Here is a 20616-nt window from a genome sequence, read left to right on the forward strand (position 1 = left end):
TGCTCTTTCTGTTGGTTATATTGCCCCAACAGGACCTCACAAGTTTGAAGACTCTGAAGTACAGTGCGGAGTATGCAACCGTTCAGTTCATTGCAGTGTCCTCTCAGGAGAGATCCAGAGCTGTTGCAATATGTCACTTTCTTTCTTTAGGACCTTTGCTCTGTTGGTGTATAAGCAGGATGTGGATCTCCTTGCCAGGAGTATGTTGTGGAGTTAGAAGTTTACCTGGGCTCCAGGAGAAACAGGACAAGTTCATCAGAGGGAAGTTTGTGAAGGGTTGCTGAGTAAGGAGTAGCTACCTTTGCTTGAATTCCCTGAGCAGCAAGTGGTAGAGGCTGGGAGAGTTTGCGGGTGGAGGTATCACACGTGACTGCCTGTCCCTGTCCCTCTCTCCACTTGCGTGCTCTTCGCTGCTATGGAGACAGGAGAACGGTGGGCTGGGTGGACCTTTGGTCCGAGGCAATATGTCTCCTCGTCTGTTCTTAGGTGTATTTATAGGGTATTGTCTAAGAAGGCAGCTCTGCTCTCTAAATTTGGGCCAACTGGTGTTAAGTGTGGACTCCCACATACTTCCCATATGATGCTGAGCAAGTTGTGTAGGCCTCATCCTCTTAGGTTAGGTAGGCACGTCATAGGAACTGGACACCTGAATACTTTTGAGGATCTGGGTCTTTAATTTCCTTGGCTGCACTGACTCTGTAGAAGATGGAGAGCTGTTGTGTACACCCAGCTACTGGGCTGCTGTGCAGGCAGCTGGCAAACTGCCTGAAGGCAGCCCACAGCCAGCTCCTCCAGCTGTGCCCAGCTGTGTGCTGAGCTGCCTACCACTGTGCAGTGCTGTAGGGTGCATCTGGCTTAGTGGAACTCCATGCCCTCTGAAAACTGTTTTTTTTTTTGGTCTTGAATCTCTCTGCGTGTTCCCTGTGATCCATTAGGGACTGGTGCTACGCGCACATACAACCTGGGGCATACTGAGGTCTTATCTTGAGCTAAATTTCTGGTACCACTATAGTATAAATATTTGAGCAGCCATGAGGTCTGTTCTGCAGGTTCTCTATCAACAGCTAAACTGCTGATCTCTTTAAATTATTAACCCCACAGTTTGATGCATAGAAAAGGAAGAAGTCTACTTATCGTTTTAAGAGATCAATTGATATCTGGTATGTGCAGAGAGAGAGGAGAGAAAAAGGTCAAAGTTGCTGAGATGGGCAGAGGAAGACCTGGCAGGAGCAGATGAACATGTTTAGTGTTTAACAGCAGTATTGAGTTCAGCAGCAGCAGTAGTTCCTATCCCTGAAAAATTTACCCTCTGTGTAGTTGCTGGAGTGCTTATGGAGGGTTGATAGGCTTTGCTTTGACTCCCTTCTTTTTCAGAGAGGATTCAACCCATATTTTGTACAAAAATAGCTTCTTCACTAGGTACAAGCTAGAGTCAACAGACTACTGTGGTGGGAAGAAAGCAAGGTTTTGGAGTCCAGAGAGAACGTGAGTTCCTGTATGGATGCTGCACACTCACAGCAGTTTTGCCCCTCACCCCTTCTTTCTCTCTGCTGTCTCTGTGAACGTTAAGTGCAGCTCACAGAGACTGAAGTGTGAGGGACCTTCGTGAGCAGAGGGAGGAAGCAGCCCTGGAAATACTGACATGCTTTACTGCATCTGTCTGCTGAGCTCTGTCCGTCCAGCCCCGTGGCGTTGGATTAATCTTTATCCCAAGGGCAGCATACTCTGTCCACTCTGTTTCTCAAACCACAGCACAGCACAGAGTTCATCCTTGGGAGTCTTCCATCCAGATGATGAGCAGGTCCAATTCTGCTTAAACTGATAAAATTTGACAGAGTTACAGGCAGTATATCTGCAAGTGTTTTCTGTAGCTTAACCGTTCAATGTCTTGACTTATTCCTCAAAGTACGTGGAGCGGCATAGAGATGCGGGAAAACACTGATGGCATGATCCAGATTTATCCTCCTGACTCTCTGCGAGTAAGAGAGGGAAAAAGAATAATAGTTACCCCAGGAGTTGTCTTTCAGCGTCTCAGGCTTTTGACTGTGGCAACTCTAAAAACAGATTACTCGATAGGCAACTGAAGAGGGGGAAAAAATAGTGCAGAAGTCTGATTCATTCTCACCCTGGATAAAATGGCAATGTTCTGTTGTTGTTATTGTTGTTATTTTTAGAACAGGTAAAAATAACAGCACTTTCATCTACGTGGTGATCTGTGGGTGTTGCATTCCCTGCGTGTGAAACAAAACACGGCATCCTAGGTCTGCTGTTTGTCTCTCTCCAAATGCTTTCATCATTCACACTGAATGGGACAGGACATTGAAAAGCGTTCACTATTTTATTACAAAAGTCACCAGTGTTTTTGTCTGCGTTATTCAGGGAATAATATAGATGACTTGCCCTGTTCTGTAACTCAGGATGAAAAAAAGCCACATGAAATAAGTTGCATGAAGTTTGCTTACATTATTTGAGGAACATTATGCAGTAAGTTGCATGACTTACAGTCAAGACTTGGCGTGGCAGAAGAGTACTCTGGAAAAGAGCTGGGACTCGGAACTCAATGGAAATGCCTCTTTTAAGAGACACCAACACGTGTACAGCCTAAAATTAAAAAACTTCAAGAAACCTTATTTTATTTAGAGAAGTTTTAAAAAAACTCACTCGTTTGACTGTATAGATGTATTTCAAATTATAAACGTTTCCTCTGCTACGGTGGATGAAGAGTGCAAGATCCTGAGTGCAGGAGCTGCATCTTCGGTGAGGGGTGTCCAGGGTTCAGAACTCCTTGGCCGCTTGCTGAAAGAAGAAATGCCACTCTTCTATATATAATTGCATGTAATCATTTGTGTTTCATTCTTTCTATCAGAAGAGCTGGTTGTTCGCTAAAAATATACTTGCAACAAGCTCATCTGTGAATCAGGTAGGAATATTTATCTTTCCCTCTGACAGAGGAAAACAAACCCAAATGGCAGTATCTGGTGAAGCTTTCTCTTTTCTGAGGATGTTTACATAGGCCTTCATGCTGTCAAAAAGCAGGATGAACAATAAGCCCTTTGGGAATGTAAGGACAACAGAGAAAATGAAGTGAAAACCTTGGTGCCTGCCACTGCATCCCACAGGAAATTCTCAACAACCCTTTTAAAGTAATTTTAACAAAATTCAATCCCATTCAGTGCAATTACTGTCAGGATGTCAAAGAAAAGAATTTAATAATGTATTGGTAGCAAAGATAGCTTTCTGTATTCCCCCTTTTTCTGTCTTCGTGGCAGCATGTTCGTACCTTCCACTGCCATTTTGTAATTAAAAGCAGATCAGGAGTTTGAAAGACAAAAAAACCCTGAGGTTTTGAGCAGAGTTTATGTATGTTTCCCTCTTTCCCTAGCAGAGTAAGGTGGTGCCACATGATCCAGTTGCTCAGGGTGCTATGGGATTCCTGCCTTGGTACCCGCTACTTTGACATATTGGCTTTGATAACTTCCATCCTGTTAATTTTAAGTGCCAGTAGTCTGACTGCTGATGCAATATTTATGACAGATCCTGCACCACAGAACAAAGTCTCCTTTTGAAGTGCAAAGCTGGTTTGTCTTTCTATTTTATGTCAGATTTCAAAATTACCTTTGGGCGTTCTCTCTTGGAGTACTCCACTGTAAACAAACTAGACATTGTTTTAGTGAAGACAATAGACTGAACTCCTCTTTTACAGAGGCAACTGCATTGAGTTCAGTGATGTTGTGACTGATAGAAGAATCAGGCTCAACAAATAATATTTTGATAATAAAGCCTTTGAATTGTATATTGATGTGATGATGGACTCAAAATCTCTGCAACCTTTTCAGCTCACTTCCGGCTCTTGCATGGGGCTATAAAGTGGACTTGTGGGGTGGTAGTTAAGGAGAGATTTTTTTTTTCATGGTGCTGTTCTGATTAAAAATAAGATGCAGGAGACAGCAGCCAACCACTGCTGCTTTGCAGCTGCTTGCTGGTGAAACCTTCCTTCTCATCCTGCCTCCTCCTCCAGACAAGAAATAAAGTGTGAAATGCAGAAACTTCAATTTTGCTGTCTGGTGCCTTCAATGGAACTGCATAAGCTTCTTTGTAAAGTACGCTGAGCTGACAGCTGAAGCCTGGGGTAGCTCGCTCAGTGAAGCAGGCTCATGTGTTCCTCGGTGGAGTCGCTGGCTGGAGTTCATAGAATCATAGAAACATAGAACAGTCTGAGTTGGAAGGGACCTTTAAATGTCATCTAGTCCAAACTCCCCTACAATAAGCAGGGATGCCTTCAACTAGATCAGGTTGCTCAGAGCCCCATCCAGCCTGACCTTGAATGTCGCCATGGATGGGGCATCTACTACCTCTCTGGGCTACCTGTTCCAGTGTTTCACCATCCCCGTTGTAAAAAATGTCTTCCTTATATCTAGTCTAAATCTACCCTCTTTTAGTTTAAAGCCATTACCCCTTGTCCTGTCGCAACAGGCCCTGTTAAAAAGCCTGTCCTCATCTTTCTTGTAGGCCCCCTTTAAGTATAGAAAGGCCACAATGAGGTCTCACTGGAGCCTTCTATTCTCCAGGCTGAACAGCCCCAACTCTCTCAGCCTGGCTTCATCCCTTGGATCATTTTCATGGCCCTCTTCTGGACCCAGTCCAACAGCTCCATGTTCTTCTGATGTTGGGGACTCCAGTTGGAGTCTCACCAGAGCAGAGTAGAAGGGCAGAATCCCCTCCCTCGACCTGCTGGCCAGGCTTCTTTGGATGCAGCCCAGGATATTGTTGGCTTTCTGGGCTAAAACAGGACCTGGCTAGCAGAGGATGGTTTCGATCCATCGACCTCTGGGTTATGGGCCCAGCACGCTTCCGCTGCGCCACTCTGCTGCTCCTGTTGGAGTTGGGGTTTCCAAAGTGGTCTGTGAAGCTCTGGGCAAAGCCAGAGAAAAACCAGCCCTGTCAAGAGCAGAACAAACTCCAAAACAAACCATCCCATGAAGAAGGCATATTTTCAAATACGGCGAACTCCAACTGTGTGCTACTAGCTTCATAAGCTGATGAGGCAAAAATATATGCTGATTCTCCACACTGTGGTAGTGCAGTTTGGTCTTTCTTGAGTATCTTCATTATTCATAGATTTGACTAACTTCTGCCATAGTTAGACACTTTCAGCTTCATGGAACTAGCCCCTCAGGAAAAGGTAAAATTTTCTGTTCCTTTTTAGTATTTAATCACTGAGGGCATTTTGGAGTTTTTGCTTAAGGGGAAAAATAAAAAAAATCCTTTCAGTCCTGTTTTCTGAGGAGCTGAGACTAAAGAACAAGATCAGATTTACTCCGAGAAGGTCTCCAGCAACTGCGTTTCTTCTCTCCACCTCAACCCCACGCAGTGTGGCACGTGCTGCGGGCAAAAGGGAGTCCTTGCCCAGCTCTTTCGGTTGCAAAGCAGCTGTGTCCAGCTCTAGGAACCCACCAAGAAATGCAAGCCCATGTGCAAAACCAGCATGTCTACCTGTTGTTCAGACCCTCTGGGTCTTCCTGTTGACTTCAGGAAGGACTTCAATTGCTGTGTATGTCGTAGCTGGTACCCTGCGTTCTCCCTTGCAGTATTCAGCTACTAAAAACATGCAAAAAACCTCCACTGACTAAAATAAGTAAGGTGGTATGTTTGCTTTTATTTGTTAAAACGTTTAGAATACAGCGCATGAAATTCAGGGTTGCCTAATGCTTTTGGGTGCAACGGTGCTACTTTTTCCATTGCAGTGAATTAATGTAAACATGGAAACAAAGCAGCAACTCAGATAAGCCTTTCTTTGTGAAAAATAATTAATGTTTGAATCGTAGAGAACGGACATAATGAAGCGTTTAGGAACTTTGGGGAAATCAGCCCTGTCTTTCTGTAGGATGAGCAGATACATAATTGGATTATACCACTGCACTTTTTGTTAAAAAGAGGCTAATTTGATGCATTGTTTAAGTCACCTAAAATATTCACTGAATAACCCTTCTATCTCGATGGCCACAGATCTTGTCCAGACGTGCAAGCTCTATTTGCACTGGGGTCCACATCTGTGTGGCAGCAGTTCTCCGGCTATGGCTTAGTCTGGGGATTTTTGGTTTGGTTTCGTGCAGCTTTTGCTTCATGTTTCTAAGGCTGGTTGGTGTGGAATCTTCCCGTTAGGTTGTATCAAGGGGTAAAAACCTGCTGTCCTAGCTCCTGGTGTCACACTGGAGAAAAGTGCTTTCATATTGACGTGGGTTGACAAAAATGTGGTGCCTATGGACTATTAGATCAGTTACCACTTACCGGCAAATCTGCTGAGAACAGACATATGGGTAAACATCTTTAATTAACCAGATCTGTTTGCAGTCTATACTGAGGCTATATTTAAGTTTTTGGGTTTTGTTTTTCCTCTGATAGCTTTAAAATGTCCTATAATATTTACCTTTAGGTTTATTTTTTTAACCTTGAATCCTTTTAAATATCTTTTCTGTGTTTATTTTTAGCCGTCCTGTCACTCATTTGTTATTCTAATTGCCTGCATGTCTTTTCTCCTCAACTTACAGCTTTCACTGTTCCCTTGCCTTTATTTTTAAAGTCTTACCTGTTCTTAGTTAATGTTTAATATACTCAGAGCTTCCAAATGGTCTTTCTCCTTGCTTTGAGACATCGTACTGAGTGTATGACTTGAAGCTTCATGTGATTCTGTTGATTTAATTTTAGTTTTGGGTTTTGGTTCTTTTTTTTTTGTTTTTCTTTCCTCTTTCCCATACTGTTTTTTTGGCAGTCTCTCCTGTTAAATTCCCCATCCTGATACCTTTCCAGCAGCTAATCGCACTGTCTGTGAAAACCTCCACCTGCAAGCAATAAAGATGTGAGATGTGAAGAAATAAGCCTTTCTTTGGCAGTGAGGGGAAGCAGAAGCGGGTAGATCCAGATCCATCTGGCAGGGCATGTCCTCGTTGTTCCAAGCCATTTCTCAGCAGCAGTGGTTGCCCTACGAGGGAAGCTCCTTTTGGAGGATGAAGGGCAGTGGGTCTGCAGCACCGTTGCGGCACATGGAGTCTCCCATGGATAAGAAGAGGGACGCTGTGGATGCCAACTGGGCTCTTGGGATGCACGGCCTGGAGCCTATGCTCGCCTTCAGAGCGGGAGCAGGACTGGAGAGCGGGCTCTTTGCAGGCTGAGTCTTGGTCAAAACACCACCAAATGTGGTTACATCTCTGCCATGATATTTGAAATTAGCTGTCACTTTTAACGTGGCTGGTTTCCTCAAGTTAACACACTGGGTTATTGCCAGGGGAGGGAACATAATCCCCCTCCTCCTATCTCTCAGGCTGGTGCTTTATTGGCTGAGTTATGTTGCTTCTAGGAGAAGAGGACTGGTGCAGAAGGCAGTCCTCTCCTCGGGAAGTGTTCAGCTGAACACTCTAGGAAAGCCCGATGTTGCCCCTAAATACCTGAAATTTGCAAAATATTCTTCTTCCGTAGACTTATATAGTATTTCCTCTATTTCTTTTCACATATGAAGCAAGGAAAAATCTGCAAGAAATGCTCTCTGGGGTGTAGACGCATCTGTGTGGAGAATGTCCTTGTGGTTGTATTGATAAAGTGAATGGCATCCTACCTGCAAGTACTCTTCTGCCTCAGGTTTATTTGAAATACAGCATGGGCATAAAATGAAATGGAGAGGAACGCTTTAAAAATGGCTTGGAGTTGGTCACAGCTATTTTTCTTTCTCGGATCCTTTCTTGTGGAAGTACTTTGTTTGGTTTGGTTGGTTTACTTGTCTTATTTTATTAAGCCTTATATCTTCATCTGTAATAGAGGCACCCTTCATTACTCCCTTTCCCTTACAAAGCCAAAATACCATGGATGTCACTGACTTCCCATAATTATAGCTGATGGCTTTATTATCCAGATTTTTCCAAAGCGTGTTGGGAGAAGCATCACTGCCCGTCTAAGCTATTGATATTCCGACATGCTGATTGCTAGAAATAGTTTATGTCTGGATGGGGGAAAAATTCGTTTGGTAAAGACACAGCCAACTGCTAGAAGTCATGGACAAGTTGTGTAGCAACCTAAATGATTTTTTCATGTTATACTTAATGCTTAGTCTGTACAGTTTGGGGTTTTGGGTTGGTTTTGTGTGTGTGTGATCTCTGGGATATTTTTCTTAGGTAGAACATGGCTTAGGAAAGTGCAACCACATTCTTAAGTGATGAAAGGGCACATGTGAAGTGAACAATGTGCTAACGTACATATCAGAAGAAGAGTCGGTTGTCTTGTGGAAGGAGATCACTTTCATTTTATCCTCTCTCTCCCAAAATTGGTCTAGGCCCTCATCTGTGCAGTGGCTCTGTGGGGTGGGGCAGGGTGGCACAGTGAGAAAGCACTAACGTGGCACTCAGAAAACCTGTGTGGCTTCTTCTCTTGGCTTTGTTACTGGCCTTCTGGATGGCGTTGGGCAAGTCATTTCAATCCCTCAGCCTCAGTTTTCACCTCCAGCGTATGCTGACCACCTCTATAAGGAGTTTGGATGCTTCATCCCCACAGAAGGTTGATTCGGGTCTCCCTTGTAGACATTAGCAGAGGACAGATGTTTGGCTCCTCAGATGTCTGCAGAAGAATGTTTATTCTTCAGCTGTGGCCAGTGAAGAGCCTTTGGTTGTGAAGAGTGATGAGAAAGTGACCTGCAATTCCAAAAACATATATTTGAAATGTTTCCAGTGTATAAGATTTCTGCAAACTTTTAAGTATGTGAGAAATTTGAAGAACCTGATTATAATTACAGGATTTACTGACAAACGTTAATAAAGTCATTTTGTGCCTGAAGAATAGGTGTGAAACTGCATGTGAAAGCACTCATAATTTTGGAGAGAAGACAATGCATGAGGCTTTCTGCTTTGAGGAACTGTGTGTGCTGCTTTCATTATAAGTGTTATTATATATGAATCTTGTAAATACACGGATGAGAGTGATGGGAAGCTACTTCATTATTTTGGAGGCTCACTCAAAATATTTTATTTCTTTCAGAGACTTGAAGATAGAAAATCTGTTGCTAGATGAAGACAACAATATCAAGCTTATTGGTATGAAACCAGTTTGGCAATTCCAGTAATTAAAATTGATAGTTTTATAAAGAGAGTTTTTGAGACTTCATAATCCTCCATGTGACAACTGCTAATGTTGCTGCAGAGAGGAGCTGAGAGAGTATAGATAGCAATCAAGCTGTTCCTGACAGCATCTTGTGAAAAAAAAGTTCCAAATAATTCAGCTTTAACAGGGTATGGGAATAATCCTACATCTTTTAACCAACAGCTTTCATATTCAAATCAGGAACTTTGTAAAGAATTAAAGAATTGATGCTACAGAAGTAATTTATTTTATTATCTTGATAATTTCATATTTACTAAGGGTTGGATTCTGCCCCCGTATGCATATGCTTCCGCTAAAGTCAGTGGGAGTTGGCACACATTTTTAGCAGCTGGCAAAATTTGGTCCTATATTTATATTTGTTAAATTCGCTTCCAGCACCCAATATGAAATTGGTTTAGAGGGTTGTTAAAAAATAAAAGAGATCAAGGATGAAGTCTTAATTGTATTTGGGTATCGGTTGTAGGCAGTGCTCGATTCATTCAAGTCGTGCAGACGTTTTAGATTAATCATCGGTAGGTATAGTCTCTCAGTGCCTTTGCGTAACTCCTGTTAACGTTAATGTGGGCATTGAAAAGAAAATATTCCCTTCATAAAATAAACCCCAAACATCTTTTTATGTTTATCTCCATGCCTACACTTTTGCCAGCAGCAGTGTCTGTGGTTGCAGACTTAAAAACTCGACTGACTTTCTTTCTTCAAAAGGTTTCATGATCTGAAAAATGATGAAAAACACTTAACCTTCAGGTCAAATGGCTACTCACTGTAACATATAAAGCACGTGCATCATACAAACAAGAGGAGGATGGTTAATGGAATCTGAAATATTCAAAATTTACTTAGGGAATTCAGTCTTTGGAAATGTTAGCATGAGTTCTAGTCATTACTCTGTAGCAAATCAACTGACTCTGGGAAAATAATAGCAAGAGAACTCTGCATTACCTCAGCTACGGGTCAAGAGGATACCGATATGTTACCATGAATCATTCATCAGTAATGATGGATACCACCCATTATCTTGATTTAGCAGATAAGTGAGACCAGATGGTTTGCAACAGTCCTATATGAACATCTGATAGATTTAAAAAATCTCTGTAACTTTCCCGTTATTGGGTGTTTGATTACACAACAGTATGTGAACTTGACATCCAAACCCAGACCTAATCAGATGATACGTGTACAATTAAAACTCACATGCCAAAAAATTACTTCAGAACTTTTCCTGCAGTTTCATTTGCTTTGGTTGCATAGCAAGGTTTCCGCACAGTGGGTGGTGTGGGAAGAATAGAGAAAAGAGGCAGTTTGATCTTCCGTAGCCTTGCTTTCAGGTCTGCAGCCTGATGTTTTAAGCAAAGCAGATTGTACACAGTATGTATTTTAAAACAAAGCAATTAAATCCCACCTTCCAACTGGATATGTTATAGAAAAATAAAGGTTGTTTTATTAGTAATAATTTTGCTGTAAGTAAAACCATATTTAATATCACAGTCAGCTCAGACCGTATCTCACTACCAATGCTGGTGATCTCTGATTGTTCCCCCTGAAGAAGCAGTGCCTCTGTTCTTTACGCTCTGTCTGCTGTGCTTGCAGCGAAAGCTGGAGCGGGGGCTGCAGAAACCAGCCTCGAGTCCCTGGGCAACCTCTCCTCAGCAATACCTCTTTTCCAGGTGGTAGCAGAAGTAGTGTTTGAGCTACTATGCAGCTTTCCATTGCCACCAGGCCTTCCCAGGACAAGGGAAATTTTCCAGCACCTGTCTGTGACTGGTGGATAGACCAGATCAGCTGAAGACCAGATAATTTACTCCCCTTCCTCCTCCCTGCCTGTTCCCTCACTCAGCTCATTCAGCACTTAGTATAATATTTATGTAGGCTTTCTTTCTAGAAACGTGATGGATCAGTTGTGTCATCACGGGAAGGTTCTTCGGGAGTGAAAAGCATGTTTTGAGGAATTATGTGCTCCTTTTCATGCTTGGGGGAAGAAACTTTGATCTATAAAACCAGCTCACATTGACTGCTTTGGGACGAGAGCTCGGTCTCCATGTCTTGTGTGGCAGCAAACACACTAGTACCTAATAAAAAATGTTGCTCTTGTAATAACCATGAAATGAAAAAAAACCCAAACCATAAAGGAAAAAAAGAAAGAAAGATGAAATGACATTGGAACTCTTTACTTATTCAAACTTTCCAGTGGGAACTGAATCCCTTGAGTTCTTTTCTTCAACCAGCTGCTTAATGGCACCTTGCTTTTGTTACTCTTCTTGGCTACATGTTAAGGTGGTTTATAATGTGTTCTTGGATAGTATTATTAGAAAAATTCTCTTTGCTGTGCTAAGGGGACTGATTCTTAGCTACCTGTTTAGTCTCAAATCTAAGAACATCAGGATTGGAAGCGCTGGAAATAATTCACTTTTCTTCATCTACCATCCCATGGCGGTAGGTGTCTGATAAAGATGCCGTGAAAAGCCACTGACAGTCCATGCAGAGTCCTTGGCGTCCTGCTCAAGGGCCTATGGCACCAAAAGGACCCTACCAATAACCAGCTCTTCTGAGGTCTGTGGAGGTCTGCTGGTCAAACTTGTCTACAAGCTCCTGCTTGGTGCTTAGGCTTCTGTTATTTAATAACTCTTTCCCTATTCCAACTGTCAGAGCTTCAGAGATAGCCATATATCCATAGCTTAATGTTGATTTCCTGGAGGTGTTAAAAAGTAGTAGTGTAATGCGATACTTCGATAGTACGAACAGTGGGGGTGGTGGAGTTGCCATGTCATAATATTTACTTTGGAAAACCAAGTGTGGCCTTTGATCTGAATTCTGTAATTAGCTCAGCTTATTGAAAGGAAGCCCAAGTCAGAGGCAGGAACGGCGGCGAAATTCTCAATGCTGGTGGTAATACCATTCTTATCAAGATCAGCAGTGCATCCTTAATAAAAATCACACTGCAATCGCAATGTGCTGCCACAGTGTTCATAACAATATTTCCATTTCTTTTGCGATAAAATCTGTCCCCAATATGCCTTTTTTCTCGTGTTCTGCATTTCAACAGGCTCTACAAAAAAGAGTACACCAGCCTCGATTAAATGAATGAGCTGAAAAAAGTGAATAAGATCTTTATAGTTTGAGCAAATAAGATCATTAAAACCTCCTCTAGAGCATAGCTCCATTGATAATGGTAAAAGAATGCTGGTTTACACCGTTGCAGAATATAGCCCTTATATACTTTGATTGTAAAGCATTATATTAGAGTCAAGTAATTTTGAGGTAGTATGACACACTGGGGTAAAGACCATGAATGTGTGGAGATGTTATTTCTAGTAGTTTTAAAAAGTATTTTACAGTTGACATAACTCGTCTTGGGCCATAGCTAATAAATATGTGAATTAAGTAAATGGATCCTCGGAAGTATTTGTATAAGCCCCAGGGATAATACGTATCTAGCAGAGATGATTAAGCAGTGTCCAGAGACAACTGCTTTCCATCAGAGGCAAAGAAATTGCCTTGATCGTCCCTTCAGTTTTGACAATGTTCTCCAGCAAAACCCCTTTGAGCCTCTTTGGATGTTAAATATGGTGATTCTTGTCTCTCTTGGTGGTGCTTGTCTCGCTCTCAGAGATGCAGCCAGTCGAGTGGAAAGTTCTGTGCAGTCATTTGGGCACTCCAGCTCACAGTCATCTTTATAATTGCATTTTTTTAAAACCTTATTATTTTTTTGCCTCGTTTTGTAAGGGAACAAGGCTTATGTGACCACCCTGTCAGGGTTCTTCTAATACGTTGAGGAACTTCTGGCTGATTTCAGCCAAGTTTAACATGGGGTAAAAGCTAAAGGACAGGCCATTACTTCAATCTTATGCAAATAAATAGGCAGATAAGGGAGAGAGACCCAAATTAATGAATTTGTGGAGAGAGAGTATTGCATGGGCTCAACAGTTGCCCACTATATTTGGCCTGTGAGATGTGATGCTGTTAGCCCAGACAGGCAAGTGGATAGCAAACCCAGAAAACTGCTGTTTTACGAGACACATCAATGCAAGCCACAAGTCTATAGGAAGAGGATTCAGTGGTCTGCTTCTCCTGACTGCCTCGTTTATGTGTAAGACAGTTTTCACTTTAAACATGTGTACATTCTCGGAGTTTTTAAGAAGACTGGATCAGAAAAAGAAAGGAACAAAGCAGATGTCTGTTCTTAACAGCAGTGTTTTTGTTGCAGCTGTCATCAGTAACAAGTTATTAATAAATGCAAGCATCTTTGATTGTGATCTCACTAGATGCACTGCTGCTGGATATGTTGCCCTGCAGCAAGGGCCGTTCTGCCAGCCCGTCGGCTTTACCCTTGTCATCCTCCTCCTTGCGAGCTTGTCTTGCCTCTTTGCCTTATCACGTCAACTTGTTTGACTTCACTTTCAAGACCCTCTGCAGCCTCCTTACCTTCCCATGTCATCTTTCAGGCTGTGGTTTCATGATTTTCTTCAAAGCCAAGCATGAGCTACCACTAGACAGGCTGGGCATGCACGTTGCCTCCAGCTGCTTCTGCCGCTGGTACGACTCTGCCTGCCTTTCTTTCCCTGCTTAGTGGTTTCATTTTTAAGATCCTTTCTTAAACCCAGCCATACCAGGACTGGTGCAGATGAGGGAGATTGTGAGAACACCCTTCTCGGTGCCAGCCTGGGCTTGAATTGGCTGAGAGCACTTGGGAAACTGCAGCCTCCTTTGGTGCAGAGGCCGCCTCCTGTCTCCATTCAGCTCCTGGTGCCAGCCTTTGCCAGTCCCTTGTTATTATTGCCAGCAAAAGAGCGTCAGATACACCCAGGGACCAGAAATACAGTAATTCAAGGCAGAAGTTGGGAAGGGGGAGCCAAATCAACACATTCCCTTTCTTGCTCCAAGATCTCCCTGTGTTATTTCAGAGCTGAAATGCTGACTCTGCAACCCTGTCCATTTGTGCATCACCACAGTAGTCCCAGAAAGCTACACACACACACACACACCGCCTTACATCTGATGGCTCATTTGCACTATTTAAAGGAAAATGTTGAAGAAGTCCCACTTGGCCTCTACATAACATACTGCAGCAGTATGGAATCAACGGCAGCCAGAGGTGTCTTTCTGCCCCATGCACATCACATAGTGCCTGGGACAAGCTCAATTCTGGTTGTTGCCATCCAGTTCCCAGTGAAATGTAGTTGCTTTGTGTATGAAACTGATAATTGTCCGTGTCCTAAGACTTTATTGTTTGTGGAAATCTTTGGTTATTTAGCAGCTCAGAGAAACAAATTATATAAAATTTTTGCATGTGGGTGATTTTTTTCTGAGGCAGTTCATTGCTTAGCTTTTGGAAAAAAATGTGCTTTTTTTTCCCTTGTGTTCTAGCTCAGTTTTACTGTATTTGTCTCTTTTATAACTCTATCTCTGTGCCTTTCACAGACTTTGGATTGAGCAACTGTGCAGGCATCTTGGGCTATTCTGATCCATTCAGCACCCAGTGTGGGAGCCCAGCATATGCAGCCCCTGAACTTCTGGCAAGGAAAAAATACGGGCCCAAAATAGACGTTTGGTCCATGTGAGTTACTTCTCTAGTTTATAATTGTTATTACTGTCATCGTTACCCATTGCCCAAATGAGAAACACTGTTCATGTGTTTGGCTACTCTAAGCAAGAAAATCTGTTTAATTAGCATGATTCTCTGAACTAAATTGCACAGATATGTTCTGATTTTTTACGTACCTCCATATAGATAGCTAGAACGTATAGCATAGAGAGATTGTGGTAAAGCACAGCTGTTGATCAGTGATGTTCAGACATGTAGTAGAAGACATGGCTTTGGTACAAGAGGGCCAACAGCTTTTTTTGTTTTCCCCAGAGGATCGTCAAGCATTTGTGTGCGCTCTGTGCCCTGTCCATAGTCAAGTCTGACAGGAAATACGATATCAGGACAAGTCATCCCTTTGAAAGCACGGCCGCTAAAGGGGAAATAAAAATGGCCAGAAAACTTCTGAGCCTGTGTGAACTTACTAGTGTTCAGGCAAAGGAACAGACAGAAGTCACCTGTGCCAGAGGCAGAAGAAGCTACAAAGATGTTTTGAAGTCAATAAATTTGCCTCCACTACTGTTGTAGACTGTGCGACTCTCACTGCCCCCCTGTTGGCCATGGGCATGGTGTTGGTTATCCTTGTCAGTCCTAGAGAGGAATTAGCTGCAATCAGTTGAGTTGTAGCTTTTGCTTTACTATTGATAGATTTTCCCTCACCAAGTAGGATAATAACTTTTGTATAAATTTCAATGAAATAACAAAAGTATGGTAATTTCCCAGTTGAAGTATTTGGAATGCTTGGAAAATGAAGTACTGTGTAAGCACTGCTACTGCTAAAAAAGCTTGGCCAGAGTTTCAGTATTAGACTAGGACTTGGGTCAAATTCATCTCGCAGTTTGACCCAGTAGGTCCCCTGTTGCACTTCAATGCTCTTTAGAACTTCCCCTGCTGAAGCCTAATTTGCAATCTGTCCTCTGAGGAGACCCACAGCTAAATCATTGTATGGCTACTGAATTTCTCACTCCAGCAGTGGGCCATCTGTCCACATCAAGGATGAGAGTACCAGCCGTGAGGAATGCAGGCAAACAGAGCACAGTCATTCTTGTAAACCATTTAAATTTTTCCAGTACTAATGTCCTGCTCTGTTTTTTAATTAAAAAAAAAAAAAAGAAAATATAGTTAACTCCTGCCCTTCCTCACAGCTGAACAAATGGTGCCTGTGATCACAGTTAGTGATAGCACACTGGTTTAGTTTCTTTCTGTTCACGTACGTGTATTCAGCAGACTAGGGGAACAAATTCCCAAAAGGGAGAAATTCCATTCAAATTGAATTTAAAGCCCTTTTAAGAGGAAAAAGAACAAGAGTGCCCAGCCCACTTTTCATCGCTGACTTTGCTGGGCATAAGCAAGCAGGAAATTTTCTGCTCTGAAGAATGTAATTGTTCACACCCGATCTTTGGGCTGCACCAGAAGCCATGGAGGTCACCTTTGGGTGCTGAACCAGGACCTGCGATGTCCCTGTTGGTGCAGGCACTCATTCTACACCCAAGACAGCACCAGGACAAGGCCTTCAAAACCAGCATGTTTATACAGCCAGAGGAGAGGCTTCATTGTGGCGTGGCATTTAGCAAGTTGCCTAAGAGCTGGGCTCGGTTCTGTGGCTCCCAGCTTATGTCCTACACATTGTGTGACTCTCCATGAGCAAAGCGCTGGGAATTCTCGCCCAAATCATTCTGTGCAATAGAAGAGAGGGCTTTTTTGTGGTCATTTTTCACAGCTACCAGACATTAAAGATGAAGCACAGTCATTAAAACTTAAGCTTAAGTTTCCCTTGTTCCTGATCATTTTGGTTTCTTTTTCTTTATGTTTTCTTTTAGTGGAGTGAACATGTACGCAATGTTGACTGGAACTTTACCTTTTACCGTGGAGCCATTCAGCTTGAGAGCTTTATACCAGAAAATGGTGGACAAAGAAATGAACCCTTTTCCCACCCAGCTCTCTCCAGGTAATCAAGGGGGTGTGCTGGGACCTGCTCAGATCCAGTTGGTCAGAACCATTGTGTTGAATTCTGGATTGTGAGTAATGCTGCCGACGTGGCACGCTAATTGGGAAAATTACTTTTGTTTTCATTTTAGCCTCCAGAAGATCTGTGGGAGTTGCTGTAGTGTAACTCCTTTTTTTTTGACTTCTGTCTTTAAGCAGGAGAAGCACCAAGTTGTGCTGAATATGAGAGAGGAACAAATCAGTGAAAATCTGTGAAATTGCTTTTGTAGAGTAGTTGGTCAGTTTTGCACATTCAGAAGATTTTAGCATAAGGTATGGATGCACGAACACATTATTTTGGAATAACAAGTTCCTGGGCATTGTCATGACTAAGGTTGAGTGATAAGCTACCTTGAATGACATCACATTTATTCTGGAATAATGATATGCACGCAGAAAGTTATTTTGGGACAGTGGCCTGTGATAACCTTTGTGTGTTCACAAAATGCAAAATTGTTGATGTATTAGTATTAGAAGTATTAATTCCTGCTGCAAAGCCATGTCACTAGGCAACAGAATAATTTTTCAGCTTACAGCAAGACTGTTGTCAGCATTTGGAAAAAACTCTGGTTTGTAGTTGGGTTTTATTTTTGTGTGCTAAATTTATTGTTCATGGAGAGCTTCTGTTCTCCTTATCTGGCAGCCTGTTTACAAGGGATATTCAATAAAATTAAAAGATTACAAATAGAAAAAAGGGTAACAGAGCATACTTGCTCACTCAGTATGCTAAGGATGGCAACCATGGTCATGGGGGATAAGAGAAAGCCTTTGGAAGTTGTGTCACAAGAGTAATTCTCCAAATACAGGTTTACCTGCCTACATAAGAAGTAGGTAGTTAACGGTTTTCTCACGCAGGTTACCTGTGGATCAAGTGGAGTATGTTGTTCCTTGTTCACTCAGCACCTGTATGAAGTACAGTTTTCCTGCCAGCAGTTCGTATTGCTGGCATGTTGTAAAGTGGTAGGTTTACAAGTGAACTGGGATGCTGCAAGTCTTGCCATCTATTTGATGCAGTTGTGGTGTTTGGTATTTCCATTCTGGAGACTTCCTGTTAGGATTCAGTTGCACAAAATGCCTATTTTAATGTTCTAGCACACGTTCTAAAGCCCCACTGAGTAAATTAAAAGTAAGATTATACTGACTGTTTCATGCTGTACTGTTCTAGATGCCAAATACTGCATTGATTGCAAATTTGCTCTTGAATTCAGGGACTTGCATGTCATGGTAAACATTTTCCAAGTTTGACAAAAAATTTACCAAACCTACCTCCCAGAGTGAGGCTTTTACCAATAAAAAGCAGTTATATGATGACTGTGTAGTATCTTTGAACCAATGGACTGTTTCCCCAATCATTGTTTTCTTTCGGTCATCTTTAAGGGAAGATTTCACTGCCTTCACTGGGCCAACTCATGTGTTAAAAGCTGAACCACTCACGAAAGGCCTGTAGAAGACCAGACCTTGGGTAGCAGAAAAGATAACATTACTTTTGACAGGTTTCATTCTACTGTTTCATTCGTCCTACCATTTTATAACGGAGATCGAATTTTCTTGCAAATGCATCTCTCTACCATTTGTAGCTCACTGATGTGATGGTCTCCAGTGAAAATGGTATTTTGTTTATCCTGTGAGAACCATAGCAGCTTGAACCTTCAGAGATGATGGCAAATTAATGGAATAGAATTAAATGTGATAACCTTTACTCACTGAGAACAAAGGTATGCGTTGGATCTAAGTCAGTGGCCTTGCGTGTTCACTGACATGGCAAACTGTGATTTAAGGTGACATTTGTTCTTGCCACGGTTAGACTTCGGGTCAGTAGGTAGAAAGTCTGCTTCTCTGCTTTGCCAGGTGTTGTGTTCATTAACTTCTTAGGTTTATGGATCTTCTTCTTTAATCTGGTTTTCTTTTTCTGTAAATTCACATATAGAGATTTTTTGCAGGAGTCTGTTTTGCTTGTTCAGTACATTGTCTTTCAATATTTAATTTCACAGTTACTGAACACATAGTCCCATCGTAGAAGTAGCCAGTCTTATCACTAAACGAGAGTGTATTTTATTTGTATTAGTTAAAATGTTGGGTGACTAGGAGTGCTCAAAACAACTGTGTAGCAACAGGGAAAATTTAGAGTTAGTGTCTGAGTTTAGGAAACTGTTTTTCATTCAGCTTCTTAAACAACACGGCTATCTGATTACTGATTTTAGGTGAGCAGAGTTCAGTTGTTCAGGAAGTTGGTATTCACCTCGTACATATTCCTTTTTTATCCTCAATTTACCACTCCTATGTGTTCGTGGCCTTCCTTTTGGAGCAGAGATGAGAAGAAGAGCCATTGTCTATTCGTGCCTGTAGTTTGGAGGAAGGATTTCATTAGGTGGAGCTCACTCATGGCTTGTGAAACGCTCATTGTGTTTTCTCTGGCCAGTTTTGCAAGTGGTACCTGTGTACCTAATTGTAACCAGGCACACCCTCACAGTGTAAACAAGACACCAAGTTGGTTTCATTCATGATAGGGAACACAAAGACAGCAGAGATCTCGTAATCCCCACCTGAAGCGCACTCTTTCTGGCCATCACTGAGCTCGATACGCTCAAGGAAGTGGCGAGAGAAATGTAGTTTCTCATGATGCTGGTTTCTCATTTGTCAAGAGCAAAGTCCAAAAATCGATCGGGCAGCTTCATGTTTGCTTCTTGGGGGATTAATTTTGCTGTCCCACAGCCACAGGGCTAACTGGAAAAGGCTTTTCTCCTGCTTGTAACATCTGACAGCTCAAATTGGCAAAGGTGCTGTTACTCATCTCCTCTGTGCTGCCCGGGTCTGGCCGGCCAGGGAGCCTCCCGGCGGTGGATCTTCTCTCCAGAATTAGTCCGATCTGGATCCATTGATCTTTGTCGTGCTTCACAAACCTCATTTAATTAGCTTGCCTTTTGCCCAGGAGGAAAAAAAAAAAGTAAGGTTTTTTTAAGGAAACGTTAGCTGATTTGGAGACCAGGGAGGGTGGTGATGGAGGAGAGGGGTGTTGGTTTGGGAAAGGGTTATTTATTTTGCTCTGAACCCATGGGATGCCTGTGGTTTCTGAGATGGAGGAAGTACTGGAGAGAGGAGATCAAATGGAAGAATAAGAGGTTTTTTGTTTGCCAGAACAGGGGGGTCTGCACCTGAGAGACATGACGGGAGGGGGGCACTCGGGACATGCATAGAGCAGTCATAGCATCAGCTTCCAGCAGGTTTATGAACTTGGCTGTAGGCTTTTCCCACTGTTGCCTCAATATTGCTGTTGTAGGAGAATACCAAAACATTGGGAAAGATTTAAAGTAAAGTATCTCACATAAATCAGCAATTTGTGAAGACAGAGCTTAGAAAAAACCCAGCTGATGCCTCGCTGAACCGGTAAATACATAATCGCAACTGTCTCTCTTCCACATAGAAACTTCTTGACAGCAGGCCTGCCTTGGAACAGATAGCCCCTCAGGGCCTTCTCCAGCTGAATTTTTGCAGGGTGTTGAACACTGAGGTTACCCAAGGTGTTAGGAGTCAGCACCGATCGAGTCTAACCCTGATTTATTTGAGGAGAAACCCTCCCTCCCTTGTCCACCGCCCTGCCCTGGCACGTCCGCCCAGCCATCCCCTGCCATACTGCAGGTGGGAGGTGATGCAGGTGGGCTCGCGGAGGTAAAAATGCTCGAGAGGATGGCCAGGCAAATATGGAGGAGGGCAGCAGTCTCGTAGAGGAGAATCTGTGAAGGGCAGCAGCACTGTGCCTAGCTAAACATTTATGCCCTTTTCAGATGAGGACATGGTGGCCTTACGGGCACGTGTATTATTCTCTTTAAGCTGGGTGTGGGAATGGTGATTCATGAGGGTTTTACTGTATTGCTAGTGGAGAGGACATGTCGTGGCTGCTGTGCTTCAGAATG

The 20616-nt window shown here is 42.7% G+C and overlaps 1 protein-coding gene and 1 non-coding gene across 3 annotated transcripts in view; one reads left to right on the plus strand and one right to left on the minus strand.

Moving 5' to 3' along the window:
- HUNK (hormonally up-regulated Neu-associated kinase) overlaps positions 1-20616 on the plus strand; it is a 56502-nt gene that overhangs the window by 20031 nt on the left and 15855 nt on the right. For both annotated transcript variants that reach the window (XM_086631739.1, XM_086631748.1), the window contains exons 3-5: positions 9019-9074; positions 14557-14692; positions 16540-16667. In XM_086631739.1, the coding sequence (XP_086487865.1) occupies positions 9019-9074; positions 14557-14692; positions 16540-16667 (320 nt within the window). The remainder of the gene's footprint in view (positions 1-9018; positions 9075-14556; positions 14693-16539; positions 16668-20616) is intronic.
- Positions 4798-4869, minus strand: TRNAM-CAU (transfer RNA methionine (anticodon CAU)). Its single transcript has one exon. It is a non-coding gene; the product is annotated as a tRNA-Met (tRNA).

The sequence above is a fragment of the Tauraco erythrolophus genome, chromosome 1 (assembly GCF_009769465.1).
Source record: "Tauraco erythrolophus isolate bTauEry1 chromosome 1, bTauEry1.pri, whole genome shotgun sequence".
NCBI classification, from domain to species: Eukaryota; Metazoa; Chordata; class Aves; order Musophagiformes; family Musophagidae; genus Tauraco; species Tauraco erythrolophus.